Source organism: Bos taurus, chromosome 12 (assembly GCF_002263795.3).
Source record: "Bos taurus isolate L1 Dominette 01449 registration number 42190680 breed Hereford chromosome 12, ARS-UCD2.0, whole genome shotgun sequence".
Taxonomy (NCBI): Eukaryota; Metazoa; Chordata; class Mammalia; order Artiodactyla; family Bovidae; genus Bos; species Bos taurus.
The window spans coordinates 69033848-69057736 of record NC_037339.1 but is presented as its reverse complement, the minus strand read 5'-3'; the positions used below and the strand labels follow the sequence as shown (position 1 = coordinate 69057736).

Below are 23889 nucleotides of genomic sequence, written 5' to 3'. Positions count from 1 at the left end.
ATTCAGGGGATATAAAAATCGCGGGTTCTATCCGTTGGCCAAGGAGATCCCCTGGAGGAGGGCATAGCAACCCACTCCAGTATTCTTGCCTGGCGAATACTCCAGTATTCGGATCCTGGCTCAGCTCCCAGGCCTACACAATATGTATCAGGCCCCCGGACTCCCTTTTCTTTACTCAGAAGCACCTACATTAGCCTTGGAGTGGGTCCCACAGACCAGGGTCCGTGCCCCCAGCACATCCCACCACCAACACACACATCCAACATGAAAGCAAAAATTCTCAGAAAAATTAATTCTGAGCAGATGTCAAAGCTTTATTTCAAACTTGCAGGGAAAGTCCCCGTGGACAGTGGAGCCTGGTGGGCTATACAGTCCATGGGGTCCCAAAGAGTCCGAAACGACTGAAGCAACCCAGTACAGGGGATTCTGAAGCAGCTAAAGTTTGAGAACCGCTTATCTAGATGTTCCTTTCAGTTTTTAAAACAGCCCTTTCCTAAGACTGTTTTTGTGGACAGACTTTTCCCTTGTGCTGTCTTTTTCCCTACAAGTTTGAAATAAAGCTTTGACATCTGCTCAGAATTAATTTTTCTGAGAATTTTTGCTTTCATGGTGAATGTGTGTGTTGGTGGTGGGATGTGCTGGGGGCACGGACCCTGGTCTGTGGGACCCACTCCAAGGCTAATGTAGGTGCTTCTAAGTAAAGAAAAGGAGTCCGGGGGCCTGATATATATTGTGCAGGCCTGGGAGCTGAGCCAGGATCCAAAGGTAGAAGTTGTAAGCATGCAGATTTTAATTGAAGGAAGAAGAAATTTCAGTCTATTGTGAAGTGAAGTGAAAGTCGCTCAGTCGTGTCCGACTCTTTGGGACCCCATGGACTGTATAGTCCATGAAATTCTCCAGGTCTGAATACTGGAGTGGGTAGCCTTTCCCTTCTCCAGGAGATCCCAACCAAAGGATCAAACCTAGGTCTCCTGCATTGCAGGCAGATTCTTTACCAGCTGAGCCACAAGAGAAGCCCTCAGTCTAGTGGAGTCACTATAAAGGGGAAGATGCATTTTAGCGAGGTGATGAGTTGCTGGTCAACAGATGAAAGACAGTCACTTGTGGGACCTATGCATGAAATCTTGCATATATTCTGCTTCTCTTGAATTGAAAGGGAAGGCTACTCACATTATGAAATCTTGTGTGCACTCAGGTTGTTATTTCACTCATTGATTGAATACCAATTATATACCTCCCACTATGTGATCCTTATAACTGCCCTGTGAAGTTACTTATTATTATCTTCATTTTACACATAACAGTGTAGGAGGGCAAGGATTAAACATATGTCAGGTGTCTATGTCCTAAATGTTATTAAAAGTGAACAGATGTTGGAATGTTTGGGTACATAAAAGTAAAAATAGCTTGAGTGAGTCATGTCCGACTCTTTGCAACCCCATGGACTATATATACAGTCCATGAAATTTTCCAGGCCAGAATACTGAAGTGGGTAGCCATTCCCTTCTCCAGGGGTTCCTGACCCAGGGATCAAACACAGGTCTCCTGCACTGCAGGCAGATTCTTTACCATCTGAGCCACCAGGGACATCCAGGGAAGAACAGTTGCAGGAGTAAACTAAAAGCTTTGCTGGTTAATCAGAAATGGTTCTCTGGGTAAGTAGGTCTTGATTGGGCCCTCAGAGGAAGGTTTCTTGGTTAGGGAAACCCCAAACTGGAGTGCACCCAAACATGCACCTGTTCAGATGGGAGGAGAATGGTGTGGGTGCCAGGCAGTGGCAGTGACTGTTCATTTCAGGCAGCCTGAGGCCGGATTGCCTTGTGGGCAGACACAGTAAGACTGTATCTGCTGCAGGAGCACAGACATCTGTATGGGAGGTGGGCTTGAGGGACACACTGGGTTAGAAGTCTGAAGAGCTGTTGGAAAACACATTTTAACTGAGTAACTTTTAAAGATCACACTGGCTTTCTTCAGCGATTCAGGAACCAGGCAGCATCCCTGCTAGGAAATAAAAAGGGGTCTGAGGAGCTGTTCAGAAAGCAGAAGGAGGCAGGACAGGAAGTTATTCTAGCAGAGATCTGATTGTTTCAGGCAAGGCCACCTTCCTTTGGGAGGGCCAACAGAGGTCTACCAGACAAACTGAGGGTTTCCCTTGTTGGCTCAGCTGATGAAGAATCTGCCTGCAATGCGGAAGACCTGCGTTCAATCCCTGGGTTGGTAAGATCCCTTGGAGAAAACTCCAGTCTTCTGGCCTGGAGACATGACTGATTGACTTTCCCTTCACTTCACCTCTGTAGGAGATGGAGAATTTCCCTCCTACCCCTCCCGAATTCTTGTGGCTGGACTAATAATAAAATTGACCGAAGACAGATTAACAAGAGAAAAAGAGACACATTTTAATACATGCTCATGGATGTCTCAGAGAAATGAGACCTAAGAAATGGACAAAGCGGGCACCTTTTTTAGTCTTTAGTTATTGACAGGGCGAAGAAACTAAGGCTTTGGGTGCTTAATTAGTGAAGAATCTAAGCAGAGTTTGGGCTTGGGGTGGTAAATTGAAACAGTAGCCAGGCTTGTTCATATAGGCTTCTGAATTCCCTCTCTCTGGTGATAAGGGTGTCCTCTACCTCCTGATACAGGGAGAGTGCCATTCACAGGGGAGATACTTTCCTGCTTCCAGGGAAATTTAAGAGGGTTCAGGGTCCCTCTAACATTGGCCATTAAAAAAAAATTATTTTTGACTACACTGGATCTCTGTTGCTGTGCGTGGGCTTTCTCTAGTTGTGGAGATGGGGGCCACTGTCTAGTTTCGATGTGTGGACTTCTTGTTGTGGCTTCTCTTGCCCCGGGGGCTTAATTATTCCTTGGCATGTGGGATCTTCCTTGACCAAGGATTGAACCCATGTCCCCTGCTTTGGCAGGCGGATTCTTAACCACTGGACCACCAAAGCTTCTTAAGTAGCTTTGATTCAAAATAATCAATATGCCATTGAGGCACATTTTGGGGTGACCTACCCTGGGCACTGGCACCTCACTACTGTGACCAGGTAATGCCAGACTGACTAGAGGATGATGTTCCTGGGAGAGGAGGAAGCTGCCATTTGGTTAGGTATTAATTCCTCATTCCAGTACTAACCAGGTCCAACCCTGCTTAGATTCCAAGATCAGACAAGATGGGGTGCATTCAGGGGGGGTTAGCCATAGACAAGTTAGGTGTTAAGTCTCAGTTTGGTGACCTTGGGCTTAGCATAATTGGCTACATTTTGGGCCTGATAGCTAATTGTTTTTTGCTTTTATATTACATTTTTATTTTGCAAGAAAATAAAGTATGCAACTTAAAAATAAAATTAAAACATTAAGCAGTTCATCAAAATATTTCAGCCTACTGCATACGGAAACTATGATAGCTCATTTTTTTTTAAACAAGGGAACAGTTAAGAGGATATTTTGGGCAGGCCTCCACTGGATCTGTTTTCCTAAAAGGTTTTGCTGACTTTGTGGGAGGCAAGAATGATAAGGAGGAAGGTAGGCAACCTTTAAAAAAATTAAATATGTATTTTATTAAAAATAACTACATATGCATATATTTTTATTAAAAAATGTTACAAATGTATACATATACATATTGGGGCTTCTCAGGTGGAGCCAGTGGTAAAGAATCTGCCTGCCAATGCAGGAGACCCAGGTTCAATCCCTGAATCGGGAAGATCCCCTGAAGTAGGAAATGGCAACCCACTCCAGCATTCTTGCCTGGAAAATTCCATGGGCAGAGGAGCCTGGTGGGCTGCAGTCCATGGGGCCACAAAGAGTCACACACAATTGAGTGAGCACGCACACACGTACATGTATATTCATACCATGTGATTTTTTAACCTTAATATGTAAAGTCTACAGATGTAATCTGATCATTTTTATTGCCTTTCACTGCCATGTGACCTGCTGTAATAGATGTCAAACACCATCAGTTTCCAGTGGTGAAGGCTGAGAAATACTGAACATGCGTTGTCTCCTAGGGACCCTCTGATGCCAGGTATCAGGGGTGGTGTGTAGCTCTTTATAAACAGAGAGGGATGTAAAGGGTGAAAGTGAAGTGTGGAGTCAGCCCTTATTCCAGAAAAGAAATGCTTTCAATGGAAAGAACACCATCACATTAAAGATTTATAAGACTTAATGCTCAGCCCAGGTCTTTATTGTCAGCAGAAAGGTTGTGGATATCTCTTCTTGCTTCAGGGCCTTTAACTTGGGTGGTCAGGGGGAAGGCTTTTTTTTTCTTGTTTCCTTGGTGAGCTTTTGGAAAAAACCTGGGCCCTCTGGGTCATCTGATAAATTTCTAAGGTGACATGCAAGCATTGCTAAATGACTATCTCTTAATTATCCCAGATGCTATACTCATTTTAGGTCAGAACTAGGATATAATGAAACTGTTACAATTGTTACGCACAGTATAAAACTAGATGAGCATTTAATAATTCATTAAGGCTTTTCATGTAATCAGTGTGTACATGCCTTAATGCCCATTTTATTAGTCTTAGGTCCTATTTCTACTCATTTAAATGTAGAGTGGTTTATAGTTTAGTTTCCTGTTATAGTATTTGTCCATCTCAGACTTATCTAATGTTGAAGTCTGACGTTGGTCAGAAATACAACTCCTGCTGGGATTGGCCTTCAGTTCTGGGAATACATGAATCCTGCACAATCATCCTTAATAGGTGATGTCAGAAAGGACTGCTTTGTTTAAGGGTAGCTCACTTATCTAACTGGAAATCTTGGAGGGTTGTTTGCAGAATAATGTTTGGGAGAGGGCCAGCAGACAGCCTGGGGAATGAAGCAGGACAGTCTGATGAGGGGCAAGGCTCTTCATAACAAATGCCCAGGTCTCATGTGAGTTCAAAAAAATTGAAAATTTCATATAATGAGTTGTCTTAAAGCAGGAGTGTGCAAATATTTGACTATTACAACCTAAATGTATTCTACAGTGCATTTGGGGCAACCCTGCCATTACATACTCCACTGGCCTTCTAGTCCAGAGAAGCAAAGAATGACCAGAGTTGCCATTTCCAGAGTGCTGTCCATGTGCCAGGCATTCTAAGATGGGGCTTCGAATTCTGGGTTGGGAAGAGCCCCTGGAGAAGGAAATGGCAACCCACTCCAGTATTCTTGCCTGGAAAATCCCATGGAGAGAGAGGCCTGGTGGGCTATAGTCCATGGGGTCACGAAAGAGTTGGACACCACTTAGCAACTAAACGGCAATAAATGGCAGATAAGACTAGTTAGTAAAGTTTATTACATAGGTTTTTCAGGTGCCATTTGTGGGCTGAGTAGGGTGTATAGTTGTCTCTGGGGATTAACTTCTGTCCTTTCTGGTAGAGAAGGAAGGGGGAACATTCTTACAAGTTTATGTCCTGTTTTTAAGCAAATGAGGGAGGTCAGAGAGCTTTGCTTGTATCTGCTTCTTCTCTTCTCATTTGCCTTTAATGCAAAATAATAATCTGCCAAAGTGGCAGGTTTGGGGTGGCATGTTTGGGGTGGCATGTTTGGGGTGGCATGTTTGGGGTGGCATGTTTGGAGTGGCATATTCTGCTACCCTTGAGGCAGACTCTGCTACCCTTCAAAAATATCTACTGAGATGTGATTTCTTCTTTGTGTGTTTGCTGTTGCTGGTGGTTCAGGAAGGAAGAGGGTGGAGTAGAGTGAGGTGTGGACACTGCTGGCAGAGAGCGTAAAAAGTGTGGTGGTCTCAGTGGCATGGATCCTGTTGTCTCTTAATCTTAATTGTGTCTAGAAGCAATACCAGTATACCTGCCTCAGAATTTTAAAAAGCACTTTGCATCCTAAGATAGACAAAGACAGCCCCCCAGGGGATCTCTCTGTCTGGTTAGAGTCCCCATAATAAATGAAACTATGAGCTTTTCCTGAAAGTTATTAACTCTGTATTAAAGATAATTTCATTTACAACCATCTCAATGTTGTTATCTGAAGACAGGTAGTAACCTTTGTAGATAAAAATACTGTGACAAAATCACTTCTTCCCACCATGAACAAACTATAAATTTGATAACACAGCTCATCTTAGGTATAGATGTGGCTTGTTGGATTTTTTTTTGGATTTATTTAAGAGTTTCTTGTTTGTTTTCTTTTTAAGCCAGTCTTAAAAAAAACATTATTTATATATTTATTATTTGTCTGCACCATGCCTTTGTTGCGGCTCGTGGGATCGGGTTCCCTGACCAGACGGAACCTAACCCTAATACTGCATTGGGAGGGTGGAGTCTCAGCCACTGGACCACCAGGGAAGTCCCAAAGCCATTCTTTTTAAAACTTGGATTGCCTAATCTAACCTCTTAGCAAGTAGATTACTTTTTTTTTCTTCTAAATACTTTTCTTAGAGCAAATGTCTCCTTAAAGACGGACTCAGTGTTAGAAAAGTAAAAAAACAAAAAAAAAGAAAAAATTCAATAAAGTTTCAGGCAAATTGAAACGGGTTTAGCTGCTCCTCAGCATGTGGGATCTACCTGGACCAGGGAATTGATCCCATATCTCCTGCCTTGGTAGGCAGATTCTTTACCACTGAGCCACCTGCGAAACCCCTGAGCTGAACTTTTAAACCATATTTAGTATCCCATAAAGTATTGGAGATAATCTCACCCAATATCAATGATGTTTACATTCCCTAATTGGATTGAATGCTAAGGGATTTTAATGTTAAATCCATAAACTATATCTAGATTTGAACTATCTGATCTCTTATGCTAGGAATAATTATTAACAGAAAAGTTTGGTTTTGTTCCTTTATTTTTACAAAATGAAGGCCTGATTTATTTAGCTGTTGAGAAGACAGGAAGGAAATACTGGTAGAGGGTGCATAGAAACCTCTCCGTTGTGAGCATTTTCTTATGTCAGGATGGCAAACTGCTCCTAGAAAAATGTAGTCAGGTGCCTGTTTATTCCACATCTAATTCTGTTAGTGTCTCCTCAATTAGTGTCCATCTTTCAAGTTCTCACTCACATTTTGCCTCTTCATGAAGCCTATTCGCCATAGATTAGGCTGCAATGGATTTCTTCCATTTTGATCGCCCAGAGCGCTATGCACTCTGCACTGGGCATGTGATTCTGTCCCATCTGTCATTTTCTGTTTCGAATGTGTGCTCATTTCCTATGGCAAAATGCCACCTCCTCAGAAAAGGTGGTTTGGACATCAGGGAGAGATAGTTGAGAGTCTCTATGTTCTAGTGGGAAAATGTGAGGATTATGGAGGAGTGCTCTGTGAAAGAAGTCATCTGACCGGGAATGGCTGGAAGGATGTGAGCTTATTCCCTGAGAGGTTGGAGGAGTGCTGAGATCAAAGAAGGAAAGGAAAAGGGCAAAGACAACAGAAAAAAAAAAAAAAAAAAAAATCTGGCAGTCTGGAGGGGTTGTGGTGGTGGTGTAGTCGCTCAGTTGTGTCCAACTTTATGTGACCTCATGGACTGTAGGCTCCTCTGTCCATGGAAGTTCTGCAGTAGGGGATGTCAAATCCTCTCCCTAGCAGAGGTGGGGGTGGAGAGACAGACGTTGGGACAGTTGATCTCACCCCTAAAACCAGGGAATCCTTAGAAGAGGGTTGTTATCTCAGACCTCAAGAGAAACTTCAGGAGAGCCAGAAAGCAACTTCATTCCTTTTAAATCTGAGTCCTCAGTTGCATTCATGGTAACACTGGAGTGCTTCAACCAACCTGGCTGAAGGATCTGAATTGCGAGTCAGTGCAACAATTTATGGTTCATCGCCTTGAACTTTCACATTGTAAAAACAGACGATTCATCAAAGTTATGTGCATTTTTGACCTCAGTGAATGAAGTGGAGGAATGCAGTCCAGCAAGAGGCAGAGGAGAAGGCTGAAACCACAGGTGGGTAACGCAGCTCTGTGGATACACGTGGTGGGAGCTGCCTGGGCCTGGGCTCTGACCTCACCTATTGGCTGTGAAATGTTCATAGGTTCTGGCCTTCTCAGTTTCCGCTGGCCAACCTGTAAAATAGAAGGAAAAATAAATACTTATTTTTTAGGGCTCTTGAGCGAATTAAATGAAATGATCCAGGAAGTGCTCCTCCTGTGGCACCCGGCATCCTTAGCGCTCAGTTGGCGCCCCCTGCTGGCCGCTCTCTTCCCTCAGGGATGGGTTCAAGCGTCAGCTCCTGCCGATTTCCCCGGGAAATCTTTGGGTTTTTCCGCTTTGTACTTCCCGCACCTTATATGTTTATCCATCTAGATAATATTTCCTGACTGGCTGCTATCATCTCCTTAAGATGTCCATCATGTGCAAAGCAGAGAGCGCGCAGTCGGTGCTCAATGTAGATTTATCCAGTGAATGAGTACATTTCCCTTTTCATCCTCCTGGCAGCGGTGATGGTGGCTCATCAGCATATTATGGCTTCTGGCTGTACTTGTTTTTATTACTTTCTCTAAGAAGAGATCGCGGAGAAGGCGATGGCACCCCACTCCAGTACTCTTGCCTGGAAAATCCCATGGGTGGAGGAGCCTGGTAGGCTGCAGTCCATGGGGTCGCGAAGAGTCGGATACGACTGAGCGACTTGACTTTCACTTTTCACTTTCATACATTGGAGAAGGAAATGGCAACCCACTCCAGTGTTCTTGCCTGGAGAATCCCAGGGACGGGAGAGCCTGGTGGGCTGCCGTCTGTGGGGTCGCACAGAGTCGGGCAAGACTGATGCGACTTAGCAGCAGCAGCAGCAGCAGCAACAAGAGATCGAACTCTTTTGAAGGTCTGGGCCGAGATTCCTATTCCTTTTTTTTTTTCTTTCTTTTTTTCAATGTTTATTTGCTTAATAATTATTTGGCTGTGCTGGGTCTTAGTTGCAGCTCCTGGGGTCCTTGCTCTTCCCTGGTGTATAAGAGGTCTTTAGTTTCGGCATGCAGTACCTAGTTCCTTGACCAGGGATGGAACCCAGGCTCCCTGCATTGGGAGCATGGAGTTTTAGTCACTAGACCACTTGGGAAGTCCCCCTATTGTTTTTCTGTGCCTTAGGTCACCCAGCCTTGTGCCAGAAACGTTCTAGGTTCTCAAGCAATGCTTCTTGACATCTATTGATTTGACAAGGCAATGGCACCCCACTCCAGTACTCTTGCCTGGAAAGTCCCATGGACGGAGGAGCCTGGTGGGCTGCAGTCCATGGGGTCGCTGGGAGTCAGACATGACTGAGTGACTTCACTTTCACTTTTCACTTTCATGCATTGGAGAAGGAAATGGCAACCCAGTCCAGTGTTCTTGCCTGGAGAATCCCAGGGACGGGGGAGCCTGGTGGGCTGCCATCTATGGGGTCGCACGCAACTGAAGCGACTTAGCAGCAGCAGCAACTTTTTCGACAGACTAGAAAGGTTTTGTGGTTGATTTAAAATTATGGATGATTTTTAGTGTTTTTCTTTTGGTTTATGTATTAAATACTTTTTCACTTGTATTATTTTAGGAAAGGAAGAAAAAGAAACCTTCTTCAGAATTCCATGGATGGAGGGGTCTGGAGGGCTATGGTCCATGGGATTGCAAAGAGTCGGACACGACTGAGCAACTAACACTAAACCTTCTTCAACATGGGAAGAGCAGGAAACTGGGCCTCTGTGTTAGTGTCCAGAAAAAGCGTGGGGTTGTCTTGGCCTAACAGACAAGTCGAGGCGTTTTGGGACCAGGATCTGCCAGGGTACTAACCTGCATTAATGCAGGTCATAAACCTATAAGGGAGGGTCACAGTCACACATTACATGGTTGCCGTTCAATAAATATCTTAACAACAACAGTAACTTTCCATCTTTCAAGTTCTTTAAGATATACTGACTGCTATTTTTAAGTGGAAGATTTACATAGCTTTCTAAATAAATAGAAAACAATGTAAATCTTCATCAACAGAGGATGAGATGGTTGAATGGCATCACTGACTCAAGGGACATGAGTCTGAAGAAGCCCCAGGAGGTGGTGAAGGACAGGGAAGCCTGGCATGCTGCAATCCATGGGGTCACAAAGAGTAGGACACGACTGAGTGACTGAACAACCACTAGATAAACAGGTTTTAGAAAACTTTCCAGATTTAATGGAGATTAAGAGCTAAAAAAAGGTTTTGTGACCCAAGAAATATAAAGAAAGCAAACAATCCAGCACAGTAGAAACATGTCTTAATAATGAAAACATTTTGCTTAATCCGCTAGTGACTAGCTCATTCATTCTTGCCAGTTATGAGGCTTTGCAGGTGTTGGCATTCCATAGATGTGCTTGGGAGGTCCCCTTTGAGAAGCAGCTCTTGGACATCACAGGCCCTGGCAGCACCCAGGACTTGATTCTGGCCAGTGTCAATGTGAAATCATTCGGTCCAGGCCTTTTGGTACTCAGCTGTTTTCAGGGTTAGACCTATCAGCCTTGGATCCTAGCCATTATATCTGCCATTGTATCTGCCTTGTAGCTGACCCTGGTCCTTGGTAGCTGCCATATTTCTGTGCACATACTTTGACCTACTGGGCCTTAAATAAAGGGCTCACTTGGAGAAGGAAATGGCAACCCACTCCAGTACTCTTGCCTGGAAAATTCCATGGACAGAGGAGCCTTGTAGGCTGCAGTCCATGGGATCACAAAGAGTCAGACATGACTGAGAGACTTCACTTCACCTCACTTCTATAGCTGTAGAAGGATTTTGTGTTACTTACTATCTTCTGAGTTTGTTCTTAATACGGTTTTGGAAGCATAGCCCAACTTTTCCTGGGCTGAGAGTTATACTGTTTCTAGCTAACACCTTTTTGGGCTGCCTGTTGAGGAGCTGAATTGACTTCAGTTTTCCATAGGGGCTCTGTGCTCGATGGAAGGTATTTTCCATTGAAGAGGGCAATCTAAGCCAGCCTGTGCCATCAAAAAGTACTGATATATTATTAGTGCTTATTTACAGTTCACCTGGGCTTCTCTGGTGGTTCAGATGGTAAAGAATCCACCTGCAATGCAGGAAATGTGGGTTCCATCCCTGGGTTAGGAAGATCCCCTGGAGGAGGGCATGGCAACCCACTCCAGTATTCTTGCCCGGAGAATTCCATGGACAGAGGAGCCTGGCAGGCTTGAATTCATGGGGTCTCAAAGAGTTGGACATGACTATGTGACTAACACACACACACACACACACACACACACACAATTCATCCTGCCTAACCAACCTGCAGGTACAGATGCGGTCATAGTATTGGTAATAACTCAAAGTTTTTACCCCAATTCAAAGTCTTTTGCCCCAACTATTTATCGAAGACCTCAGCAATCAGAAAGAATCTTGCCTAGCTGCCTGGGGGTGTTTCGTATATTTTCAGAGAAAAAAATCTTGGATTGCTGGACGCCACCATTGGAACGTGGGTCTACCAGGCTTCTCTCATCTCCTGCTTGGCCTCATGGGTTCTGCCATAGTTCCACGGGGCACTGACATGGGTACATTCAAGTTGTCAGGGTGCTGAGCATTTCTGTGTTCTATGGAGGAGACCTGCCGATGGGTTCCAGTTCTTCTAGTGCTATGGTATAAAATAACCCCCTGGGAGTAGAATGGAAGTGCACCATCATCTCACATTTAGGACTGGGCTGGATCCCCTGATGGCAGAGATTACTGACACTCAGAATGATGGGCCTTGTTCAAAACCCCACCTGGATGCTATTAAATCCTGACTGTGAGATGCGGTCTGACACAGTGGTTCAGAGCATAAATTCTGGTGCCATTGACCTTTGGCCTTGCCACTGACCCCGTGGAAATCATTAAATCTCAGTTTCCTCACCATAAAATGGGGATGATAATAGTATTTCCCTAACAGGATTGTTGTGATCATTTAATTGCTAATATATGTAACAGATATATACATGACCATGTGTAAAATAGATAGCTAGTGGGAAGTTGTTGTATAACACAGAGAGCTCACTAGGGTGAGATGTGGGGGTGGGAAGGAGGTTCAAGAGACAGGGGATATGTGTATACTTATGACTGATTTATATTGTTATATGGCAGAAACTTGAACTCCGGGAGTTGGCGATGGACAGGGAGGCCTGGCGTGCTGCAGTCCATGGGGTTGCAAAGAGTCAGACACGACTGAGCGACTGAACTGAACTGAACTGGCACAAACTGGCACAACTATCCCCCAATTAAAAATAACATTATCCTCCAATTAAAAATATAAATAAAAAAACAAAACAGAAGCTGGTACATGCTAAGCTCTAAAATGGTATTTGTTATATGACTTTGTCAAGTATTTGTCATATATAAATATTCTCAATTTTTATAGTTTATTGATTTTTTAACTGAAGGATAATCGCTTTACAGGATTTTCTTGTTTTCTGTCAAATATCAACAAGGATCAGCCATAGGTACACCTGTGTACCTGTGTCCCCTCGCTCCCATCTCCCTCCCCATCCCACCCCTCTAGATTGTTACAGAGCCCCTGTTTGAGTCATACAGCAAATTCCCATTGTCTGCCTATTTTACATATGGTAATGTAAGTCTCCATGTTATTCTCTCCATACCTCTCACCCTCTCCTTCTTCCCACTGACCACCTTCCCCCGCCCCCCTTGTCCATAAGTCTGTTCTCTATATCTGTTTCTCCACTGCTGCCCTGCAAATAATTTCATCAGTACCATCTTTCTAGATTCCATATATATGCATCAGTATACGATATTTATATTTCTTTTCTGACTTACTTCACTCTGTCCAATAAGCTCTAGGTTTGTCCACCTCATTAAAACTGACTCAAATGCGTTCCTTTTTACGGCTGAGTAATATTTTCTCATCGTCTCGATAATTTAGTACAGAGAAACAAATGGGATCAATTTATTAAAAGGAAATGTATTTTTCATGTTCCCAGCCATTTGGAGGCCTCTGAAGTTGTGTTTAACATGACACACTTCACTTTGGCACCAAGTCCTGCAAAGGTGAAGGAAACGCTCCCTCCCCTGGCAATGAGGCTGGAGTGACAGAGGTAGGTCTCCCTGTGACGTGAGGGAGGATCTAGGGCGAGATGGAAAGTAACGGCAAAAACCGAGGAAAGGAACCTGTGTTAATTCTCTGGGGCTGTCACACCAACGTTACCCAGTCCTGGTGACTATCGTCTGATGGTTCTGGAGGCTAAAAGTCCAAGATCGTGGTGTCGGCAGCGCTGGCTCTTTCTAAGGGCCCCGAGGGTGAACGTGTTCAGTGCCTCTTGCCTTGTTTGGGTGGTTTGCGGGTGCCTCTGTGTGTCGAAGCAGTACCTTGATCTCTGTCATCTTCACGAAGGGTTCTCCCTGTGTGAGTCTCTGTCCAAATGTCCCCTTTTTATAAGGACACCAGTCATACTGGGTGATGGCCCACTTGAATGACCTCATTTTCACTTAACTGTTACATCTTCCCAGGTGGCTCAGTGGGAAAGCATCCTCCTGTGATGCAGGAGACACACGTTCGATCCCTGGATCGGAAAGATCTCCTGGAGAAGGGAATGGCAACTCACTCCAGTGTTCTTCTTTGAAATTCCCATGAACAGAGGAGCCTGGAGGGCTACAGTCCATGGGGTCACAAAGAATTGGAGACAACTTAGCGACTAAACAACAGACAACAAAAAATTACATCTGCAACAACACTATTTCCAAACAGGATCACATTCTGAGATACTGGGGTTAGGACTTTATTTTTGGGGAATACAACTCAACCCTTAACGAAACCCTGCTGGCATTTTCTGGAAACAGCCACTGAGGATGAACCAAGAGAAGATTCTATTAGTTCTTTGGTAGGGAGAAAGGAACCAGCTCTGCCCAGGAGCTTAAATTGGAACAGAATCTTCCTTTTTTCGTGGAAGGTGATAGGACCATGCAGCCAGCGGAGTGATGCTGGCTTAGCTTGTCTTATCTCATCTCGGTGCTCAGGACTCCTACCCCATATGTCTGAGGGTCCCAAGGCCACTGGTGAACGGACCCGGCAATGGTCTGAGCTGACCCAGGATGGCTGAGAGCTGGTGGAGGCTGATGGCTGGCCCCGGTCCTGGATTCCCTGCAGCCTCACACCCTTCTCATGTGGAGCAGACAGAAGCCATGCCCACAGGGGCTCACTGGCATCCTGTCATGCTTTGTGCAGCGATACTTTTCCTTGCTGAGCCCTCTGAAGGTGCTGCCACCCACTGAACTTCCAGGGCCTCCGAGGAGCTTTGCTGGGTTCACCACAGCTTCCGAGAGAAGCGAGCCGCCAGCAGTTCTTGGTTACAGGTTCCAACCGCCTAAGCCCCAGTCATAGCTGGTTTTGAGTTTTTCTCTGAAAGGTCTTTCCTGGATAGTACAGTCTGGAAGGAGATCATCTTGTCCTCAGATAAAGGGGGAGGGGGTCAGCTCATTCTGTTGCTGTTATTGTTTGGTCGCTAGGTTGTGTCCGACTCTTTGTGACCCCATGGACTGCAGCACGCTCCACAGATGGATTCCCACCTCCTTTTTCTTTTTCCTTCTCCCCTCCTTCCCAAGTGATTTCCAGCTATTGTATACTCATCTTGTACACACTAGAGCTGTATCCATGAGACATTAGTGTTATCCAATCACTCTGATCTGGGCTTGAGGGACATGAAAAGTGATTTTTTAAAACTGAAGTTTTTAGAACACTTTTCTGGAAAATTAAAATAAGGTGCAGTCATTTTTGCCCAGCTAAAGGAGCAGGAATATCTACAGAAGAGGAGGGAATGGGCTACCGTGTGTCCATGGCAGAGCCAAGGGGGTTCCACTGTAGGAGGGTGGTTAATACAGAAGAAGGAACTGATCCCTTCTCTGAGGCCAGGGGTGAATGTGTGTCTGCTCACAAGGGGGCTGCTTGGAAATGGCCAAGTTGTAAAACCTCAAACGGGGGCCTGGCCGGTGTGTGTGTGTGGCGGGGTGGATGTGACAATGGAACCTTTAACAAAGGAACTGTTGTTTTGCTTCCTCAAGGAATTAGCCAGCCCTTGTAGCAGTGGTAATATTAATACATTCACTTTGAAGTTGGAAAGCTAAGATCCTCCACTCCTGGCTATGTGGTCACAGGTGACTGCACTTGGGGGACAAATAGAGTTCATGGACAAGATCTTGTATCTCCTCTCTGCTCCTTCCAAGGCACAAAACATGTATCCTGGACTATGGACCTTCACACACCCCTCACCATGGGGCAGGTTGAGCAGTTGAGTGCAGCTCAGCCTTAATCAGAAAAAACAAGGACTCTGTTCAGAAGGTCAGAGTTGAGTCCCAGCTCTGCTGGTGGCTGCATGGTGATGTAATCTTTGCTAAGAAGTCTAATTTCTTTGAACTCATCTATGAAAAGTAAGACAATGTCTGCCACCCAGGGTTGTTGTGAGCTGCAGATAAAATCGCTTATGTACAAATGAAATTGCAGGTGTTGACACACCCTGCCAGCTAGGAAGCACCTCTATGTAGGTGACGGCTGGCACTGTGTGTTATTACGGTTTTATTATTTAGCACTGAATTTACAATGGGTCCATCAAGGAATAATAGCAGTGGATAAGCAAAATGTCATATATCCATGCAACAGAGTATTATTCAGCCATAAAAAGAAATGTCCTGATATATGCTATAGTGTGAATGAACCTGAAAAACATTGTATTAAATGAAAGCGATCTTTTACCCAAAGACTACATATTATGTGATTCAGTTCATATGACACGTCCAAAATAGGCAACTCTATAGAGACAGGGAGTAGATTAGTGTTTGCTTAAGGCTCGGCAGAAGGGAGGGTGATAGCTAGCGGGTATGGGGGTTTGTATAGTAAAGAAAATATCCTAAAGTTGATTGTGGCATTGGTCGCACAACTCGGTGAATGAGCTAAAAATGGAAAGTTGGACACTTTCAATGAGTTCACTGAATGGCATGGGAGGAATTATATCTCAATAGAGTTGTTACCTGAAAAACAAACAGCAGCAGTTGGAATTACCCAAGGGTTCTGAATGTGAAACATTTTTGTACTCATTAAGAGGTATCTGGGTTCCTCTATTGACCGTATAGCAGCTAACCTTGATAGGCACCTGTGTGAAATGCCAGGCTGTCTGTTTCATCCTCACTACAAGTTCTGGTCCCCAGTTTAGAGATATGGGGACAAGTAAAGCTCAGAGAGGTTAAGCCATTGGCCCTACATTACAGAGCTAGTGAGTCACCATGTTGGAGTTTAAAGGAAGGTGGATTCTCCATCCTACACTTCACCTCCCCTCGTCTACCTTGAGAGCATATGTTGCAAGGTTTGGGACTCTATTTTGCCTCTGTGGGCTTTCCACTAAATTTAGATGGCTATGGCTAGTCCTACTTAAATATATACCATGTAATATGCCTTCATGGGAAAAAAAAAAAAGCAGAGTCTAACTTTTTCAAGGAACTGTTATTTGAAGAAGGCATAAACTCAGCAGCAGCAACTCCATCTGACTTTGCTGCTGGACTTATATTTGACCTTGAGATCATTCCAGGAAGGTGCCCGTTTCTCAGTCTTTTCTTCCCCTTCCTAGAAAGCCAGAGTTTCAGATATTATTAAAAGCATATGGGGGCTTCACTGATGGCTCAGTGGTAAAGAGTTCGCCTGCCAATGTAAGGGACATGGGTTTGATTCCTGGTCAGGAAAGATCCCTCATGCTGAGGAGCAGCTAAGTCCCTGGGCCACAACTCTCGAAAGCCTGTGCTCTAGAGCCTGGGAGCCGCAACTACTGTGCCCACGGGCTGCAACTGCTGAAGCCTGTGCCCTAGGGCCCACGGTCTGCAACAAGAGAAGCCACTGCAGGGAGAACCCCACTCCCCACAACTCGAGAAACCTGGGCAGCGATGAAGACCCAGCACAGCCAAAAATAAATAAATACAACTATATTTCAAAAAGGCTATATGTGTATCTGTTTTCAGTGGGAAAAAAAAGGGGGTCTGTTAGGTCTATTAACTAGGGAATCATTTAACATTTTAGTAAGATTTGGGGGCCCAATGTGGTTTTGTGATGTAACCTGTTGTGAATACGGAAGGCATTCCTCAAGGCATCTACCGTTCCCGACACTCCAGATTATATTCCCCTTTGACGCTGGGTCAAGGCAGTTTCCAGCACGGTGGCAGGCCTTACCACCAGAACAGATTAATTTTGTCATTACCCTTTCTCAATTTCTGCCTTTGACCAGAAAAAAAAGAGGTTAATTGTGTGCCATTTCTCAGGAGAATGAGGTATCAGCATTTTAATTCCTGATATTTTATGAATTGTGGGCAGCTAATTAAAACTTAAAGATTAGAGGAGCTATTTTGGCTAAGAGGCCTTTTGCAGGATTGTGAAATGGAGAGAACAAAGGGTTGTCTTTTCTTTTTATTCCGACAGCTTAAATGAAACTTCAGGCTGAAATAGAGCCCTGAATTGTTTTACACACTGAGTATTCATTGTATTGATTCTAATTTTAATTTTGCAGTGAGTGGTGCAGCATCTGAAAGCTGTTGAGGGGTGAACACTGAGATTGTCAGGCATGTTAAGCAGCAGGATTTGTGTTTGGAGGCTCCGTGTGACCCTTCTTGACTTCTGAGAGACATCTTAAAGTCAGATAGGAACCACTTACAGATTCTATTAGATGTCCGTAATTGCCATCTTAGAACTCAATAGGAATTTAGATCTCTTCTGTTCTCCCTCATAGTTAACTGTTTGAGTTGCTCTTTGGCTGATTAATGGATCTGCCACAAGCATTGGATTTTTCTTGGTTCCTTGGCTACCTGGTTGGCTTTCAGGCTATTCCGTTTGTTTGAACACCACTGACATCACCGAAACCCACATCTTTTGGGATGTGAATCAAGGAAGCTGCTTGCCCCTACCCTGTGTGTACATGTGTTGCTCAGTTACTCAGTTGTGTCCGACTCTTTGCGATCCGTGGACTGTAGCCCGCCAGGTTCCTTCGTCCATGGGATTTTTCCAACAAGAATACTGGAGTGAGTTGTCAGTTTCTACTCCAGGGGATCTTTCCAACCCAGAAATGGAACCTGGGCCTCTTTCGTTTCCTGCATTAGCAAACTCTTTACCACTGCACCACCAGGGAAGTGCAGCCCCTAGCCTATTTTGTGCAAACTAGAAAAGGCTTCAGCGGATGCAGTCACCACAGACACTGTTCCCACCGATATAGCTTGGAAATTCAAGTGCGGATGGATTTTAGTTCCTAGCCACCTCCTGAGTATGTTTCTTTGAGCAGGGCAGAAACCATGCAACAGGTTACAGTGGCCATGATTCAGATGACTCTTCCTTAAATTCCTTAACCACATGTCTCAGTATGCTTCTTGATGTAAAACAATTTCTATGATGGGATCAGATTAGATGAGACTGAAAAAGTGTCCAGATGAGAACTCCTTAGATGCAAAACCAGGCTGTGCTCAGTTTTCATATCTCGAATCTCCTAGTTTTTCCTTCTATGCAAGTTAAACACACAGCTGCTAGGGCTAAGAAATCACCAGATAGAATCATGAGGGGGCAAAGGAGAAAGGACTTTCCATCCAATCGGAGGCATGTTGAAAGACCCTGAAGCTCAAAGGAATTTGGTGCATTCTAGGAACTGAGAGTCCCTTGGACTGCAAGGAGATCCAACCAGTCCATCCTAAAGAAAATCAGTCCTGAATATTCATTGGAAAGACTGATGCTGAAGATGAAATTCCCAATACTTTAGCTATCTGATGTGAAGAGCTAACTCATTTGAAAAGACCCTGATGCTGGGAAAGATTGAAGGCAGGAGGAGAAGGGGATGACAGGGGATAAGATGGTTGGATGGCATCACCGACTCAATGGAGATGAATTTGAGTAAACTCCAGGAGCTGGTGATGGACAGGGAGGCCTGGTGTGCTATAGTCCATGGGGTCGCAAAGAGTTGGACACAACTGAGTGACTGAAATGAACTGAACTGAACTGAGGAATTGAAATAAGAAAGAAGCTTAGAGATTAAGGAGAACCATGGGGCAAGAAGAAACTGCAGGGAGGGGAAGAGGGCAAATCATGATGGGGGTGGGAGCCTTTGAGTCCCTGCTAAGTTTTGGAACTTTATCCTACAAGGAACTGGAATCCATCCTGATAATTCAGTTTTAAGCATAGACATGAGATGGTCAAACTTGTCTCCTAAGCAATAACTCTGATCATGAAAGATGAACCACTGGAGGGCAGCAGGAGTGGCTGTAGGAGATCCATGCAGCGGCCCCAGTTCAGGCAACAGATCATAGTGAGTGGAACGTGGGCATTGGTGGAAAGTAGGTAAAAGCAAACAGTTTTGAGAAAGCTAAGAAATTGAAATCAACAGGACTTGGTGATGGACTGACCAAGGCATGAGAGGAGAAAAGTGCCGAGGATGACTCCTGGGTTTCCAGCATGAGACACTGGAGAGTATGAGTGCCATGTCCTGAGCTGTGGAACCCTGGGAAGTGGGTTCGGAGAGTGAGATCCTGAGATCAGTTTTGGATGCATTGGATTTAAAGTGCCCATGTGTCTTCCATGTCGAGTTGGCACTTATTAATAGATACATATGCGAGTTGCCTCTGTGTCCCGGTGCTGCGTCGCTGTGGATCCCTTGCTAGTCCTTCAGCCAAGATGCCCGAGGAGACCCAGGCCCAGGACCAGCCGATGGAAGAGGAGGAGGTGGAGACTTTCACCTTCTAGGCGGAAATTGCCCAGTTGATGTCACTGATCATCAACACTTTCTACTCGAATAAGGAGATTTTTTTGAGGGAGCTGATTTCAAACTCGTCTGACGCCCTGGACAAGATCAGGTATGAGAGCTTGACCAATCCCAGTAAGTTAGATTCTGGGAAAGAGCTGCACATTAATCTCATACCGAACAAGCAAGATTGAACCCTTACCATCGTGGACACCGGCATTGGGATGACCAAGGCCGATTTGATTAATAACCTGGGCACCATCGCCAAGTCCGGGACCAAAGCGTTCATGGAGGCTTTGCAGGCTGGCGCTGATATCTCCACGATTGGCCAGTTTGGTGTCGGGTTTTATTCAGCCTATTTGGTGGCTGAGAAAGTGACCGTCATCACCAAACATAACGATGATGAGCAGTATGCCTGGGAGTGTTCTGCAGGAGGGTCCTTCACAGTGAGGACTGACACAGGAGAACCAATGGGATGTGGAACAAAGGTTATTCTGCATCTGAAAGAAGACCAGACTGAGTACCTGGAGGAGCGGAGAATAAAGGAGATTGTGAAGAAGCATTCTCAGTTCATTGGTTATCCCATCACTCTTTTTGTGGAAAAGGAACGTGATAAAGAAGTTAGTGATGATGAAGCAGAAGAGAAGGAAGACAAAGAGGAAGAGAAGGAGAAAGAAGAAAAGGAGTCTGATGACAAGCCCGAGATAGAAGATGTTGGCTCAGATGAAGAGGAGGAAGAGAAGAAGGACGGGGACAAGAAGAAGAAATAGAAGATCAAGGAGAAGTACATCGATCAAGAAGAGCTGAACAAGACAAAGCCTATCTGGACCAGAAACCCTGATGACATCACTAACGAGGAGTATGGAGAGTTCTACAAGAGCCTGACCAACGATTGGGAGGATCACTTGGCGGTCAAGCATTTTTCAGTTGAAGGACAGTTGGAATTCAGAGCCCTTCTTTTTGTCCCAAGACGAGCTCCTTTTGACCTGTTCGAAAACAGAAAGAAGAAGAACAACATTAAGTTGTATGTTTGCAGAGTATTCATCATGGATAACTGTGAGGAGCTAATCCCTGAATACCTGAATTTCATTAGAGGTGTGGTGGATTCTGAGGATCTCCCTCTGAACATTTCCCGTGAGATGTTGCAACAAAGCAAAATTTTGAAAGTTATCAGGAAGAATTTGGTCAAAAAGTGCTTGGAACTCTTCACTGAACTGGCAGAAAATAAGGAGAACTACAAGAAGTTTTATGAGCAGTTCTCTAAAAATATTAAGCTTGGAATACATGAAGATTCTCAAAATCGGAAGAAGCTTTCAGAGCTGTTGAGGTACCATACTTCTGCTTCTGGTGATGAGATGGTTTCTCTCAAGGACTATTGCACAAGAATGAAGGAAAACCAGAAACACATCTATTACATCACAGGTGAGACCAAGGACCAGGTGGCCAACTCGGCCTTCGTGGAGCGCCTCCGGAAGCATGGCTTGGAAGTGATCTACATGATCGAGCCCATTGATGAGTACTGTGTGCAGCACCTGAAGGAGTTTGAGGGGAAGACCTTAGTGTCAGTCACCAAAGAGGGCCTGGAACTTCCAGAAGATGAGGAAGAGAAAAAGAAACAAGAAGAGAAAAAGACAAAGTTTGAAAACCTCTGCAAAATCATGAAGGATATTTTGGAGAAGAAAGTTGAAAAGGTGGTTGTGTCAAACCGGTTGGTGACATCCCCGTGCTGCATTGTCATGAGCACATACGGCTGGACAGCAAACATGGAACGGATCATGAAGGCTCAAGCCCTGAGAGACAACTCCAAGATGGGTTACATGGCTGCCAAGAAGCACCTGGAGATCAACCCTGACCATTCCATCATTGAGACCTTGAGGCAAAAGGCAGAGGCTGACAAGAATGACAAGTCTGTGAAGGATCTGGTCATCCTGCTGTACGATACAGCTCTCCTGTCTTCTGGCTTCAGTCTGGAGGATCCCCAGACACATGCCAACACAATGTACAGGATGATCAAACTTGGTCTCGGTATTGACGAGGATGACCCCACTGCTGATGACAGCAGCGCCGAGGTCACTGAGGAAATGCCACCCCTGGAAGGAGACGACGACACGTCCCGCATGGAGGAAGTGGACTGAGCGCTGCTGAGGGTCGCACGGCTGTGTTCAGCGCTCTGTCTCCATTCCCTCCAATGTGTTTTCAAGTATTTCTTTATTTTTGTTAACATTTAAAAATCTGTATGGCATGACAACTGCATAAGGGGAGGATAAGATTTCTTTATACTAAGTGTGATACTGTGATACTTTTAGCACTAAAGCAGAGCTAGTTGTTTTTTCCTAGTTTCATGTTGGCTTATTTTAACAGATGGAAGTAGTTGCCGTTTGTTTTAAGGTGTGTATGTAACCTCTGTTAACTTTGTGGTCTGAAGTGTTTAGCTATCAAGCGGATTCTTTAGTAGACCAAACTCTTCTGTCACTGAAATGTTCTGAAGTATATACCTTGATGTTTAAAAGAAACACTTGTCACAGCAAGTTTTCATCTGCTGGGATATACTTTTTAAAGCTTCCATCCCCTGTAGTTATGACTGCATGTGCCAGGCCTCTAGAAGTTAGTGTCTTAAGCTGAACCAACTTGACTGGAGTCATTGTCCATACATAGGGCTTGTTTTCCAAAGAAAGATATTGTTTAGAGTAGCAAAATTATAAGTCTGCCCAGGCATGTTGTAAAGCCGCTGGAAAGGTAACTTGGAGCAAGTTTTGTGAGTGGAAATGTAGTGCTCAAGTCACATTCTGCTTCAAAAAGTTGTAACAAATACAGATGAATTAAAAGAAAAAAAAAATAGATACATATGCTCTGGCACATGACTGAGGGGAAGTAGCATGGAAGACCCAGTTGGGGCACACAACAATTTTTAGTGGTGTGCTACTAAGTCTGCCTGGCTGAATGACTTTTCTGCAGTAACACTTGGTTTCTCAGGTTCTGATGCAGAGATGGTTAATGGTTAGGTTAATGTAGTTGTTGTTCAGTCAGTCATGTCTGACTCTTTGCAACCCCATGGCCTGCAGCATGCCAGGCTTCCTTCTCCTTCACTATCTCCCAGAGCTTGCTCAAACTCATGTCCATTGAGTCGGTGATGCCATCCAACCATCTCATCCTCTGTTGTCTCCTTCTCCTCCTGCCTTCAATCTTTCCCAGAATCAGGGTCTTTTCTAATGAGTCAGTTCTTTGAATCAGGTGGCCAAAGTATTGGAGTTTCAGCTTCAGCACCAGTCCTTCCAATGAATATTCAGGATTGATTTCCTTTAGGATTGACTGGTTTGATCTTGCAATCCAAGGGACTTCCAGGAGTCTTCTCCAGCACCACAGTTCAAAAGCATCAATTCTTTGGTGCTCAGCTTTCTTTATGGTCCAACTTTCATATCCATACATGAAGGAAGTGAAAGTGTTAGCCACTCAGTCATGTCCAACTCTTTGCAACCTCGTGGACTGTAGCCTGTCAGGCTCCTCTGTCCATGGAATTCTCCAGGCAAGAATACTGGACTGGTTTGCCATGCCCTTCTCCAGGGGGTCTTACCAACTCAAGAATTGAACTCTGGTCTCCTGCATTGCAGGAAGCCACTAGGGAAGTCCATAGGAAAAACCATAGCTTTGACTAGATAGACTTTGGCAAAGTAATGTTTCTGCTTTTTAATGTGCTGTCTAGGTTTATCATAGCTTTTCTTCCAAGGAGCAAGTGTCTTTTAATTTCATGGCTGCAGTCACCATGTACAGTGATTTTGGAGCCCGAGAAAATAAAGTCTGTCAACTGTTTCCATTGTTTTCCTATCTACTTGCCATGAAGTGATGGGACTGGATGCCATGATCTTTTTTTTTTTTTTTTTTAAATGTTGAGTTTTAAGCCAGTTTTTCACTCTCCTCTTTCACTTTCATCAAGAGGCTCTTTAGTTCCTCTTCACTTTCTGCCATAATGGTGATATCATCTGCATATCTGATGTTATTGATATTTCTCTCCCAGCAATCTTGATTCCAGCTTGTGCTTCATCCATAATTTAGGGTGAAGAGTAAGTCAGCTGTCTCTGGACAGAGAGAAAAGCAAGGGGATTTTGGGTATATGCAATATCATACTGGAAAATGGAATTTAGAGTGGATAGGGAGGGACGAGAAGACAAAAAGGAAAGTGGAGAGGGAACAGGGAAAGCCAGTGAGCTGAGGATCTGGTGGTCCCATAAGACTAATGTAGCATCAGGTGACAAATAGTGGTAACAAACATAA

At 44.5% G+C, this 23889-nt stretch overlaps 2 protein-coding genes and 1 long non-coding RNA gene across 3 annotated transcripts; all 3 read left to right on the top strand.

The window, feature by feature from the left end:
* The first annotated feature begins 3660 nt into the window (after nucleotides 1–3660).
* On the top strand, nucleotides 3661–9784 carry LOC112449070 (uncharacterized). The gene is made up of 2 exons (XR_003037560.2): nucleotides 3661–7884; nucleotides 9461–9784. It is a non-coding gene; the product is annotated as an uncharacterized lncRNA (long non-coding RNA).
* A 9708-nt stretch (nucleotides 9785–19492) lies between these two features.
* LOC107131398 (heat shock protein HSP 90-alpha A2) lies at nucleotides 19493–20390 on the top strand. Its single transcript, XM_015473877.3, has one exon. It carries the CDS (start codon nucleotides 19845–19847, stop codon nucleotides 20388–20390), a length of 546 nt encoding a protein of 181 aa, XP_015329363.1. The 5' UTR covers nucleotides 19493–19844.
* On the top strand, nucleotides 19493–22044 carry LOC781339 (heat shock protein HSP 90-alpha-like). The gene has a single exon (XM_059892299.1). The coding sequence runs from the start codon at nucleotides 20667–20669 to the stop codon at nucleotides 21753–21755; it is 1089 nt and encodes a 362-aa protein (XP_059748282.1). The 5' UTR covers nucleotides 19493–20666; the 3' UTR covers nucleotides 21756–22044.
* The last annotated feature ends 1845 nt before the right edge of the window (nucleotides 22045–23889 follow it).

Bases quoted from the DNA above. Each gene is read 5' to 3' on its own strand.
- LOC107131398 (XM_015473877.3), top strand. From the start codon at position 19,845: ATGACCAAGGCCGATTTGATTAATAACCTGGGCACCATCGCCAAGTCC.
- LOC781339 (XM_059892299.1), top strand. From the start codon at position 20,667: ATGGATAACTGTGAGGAGCTAATCCCTGAATACCTGAATTTCATTAGA.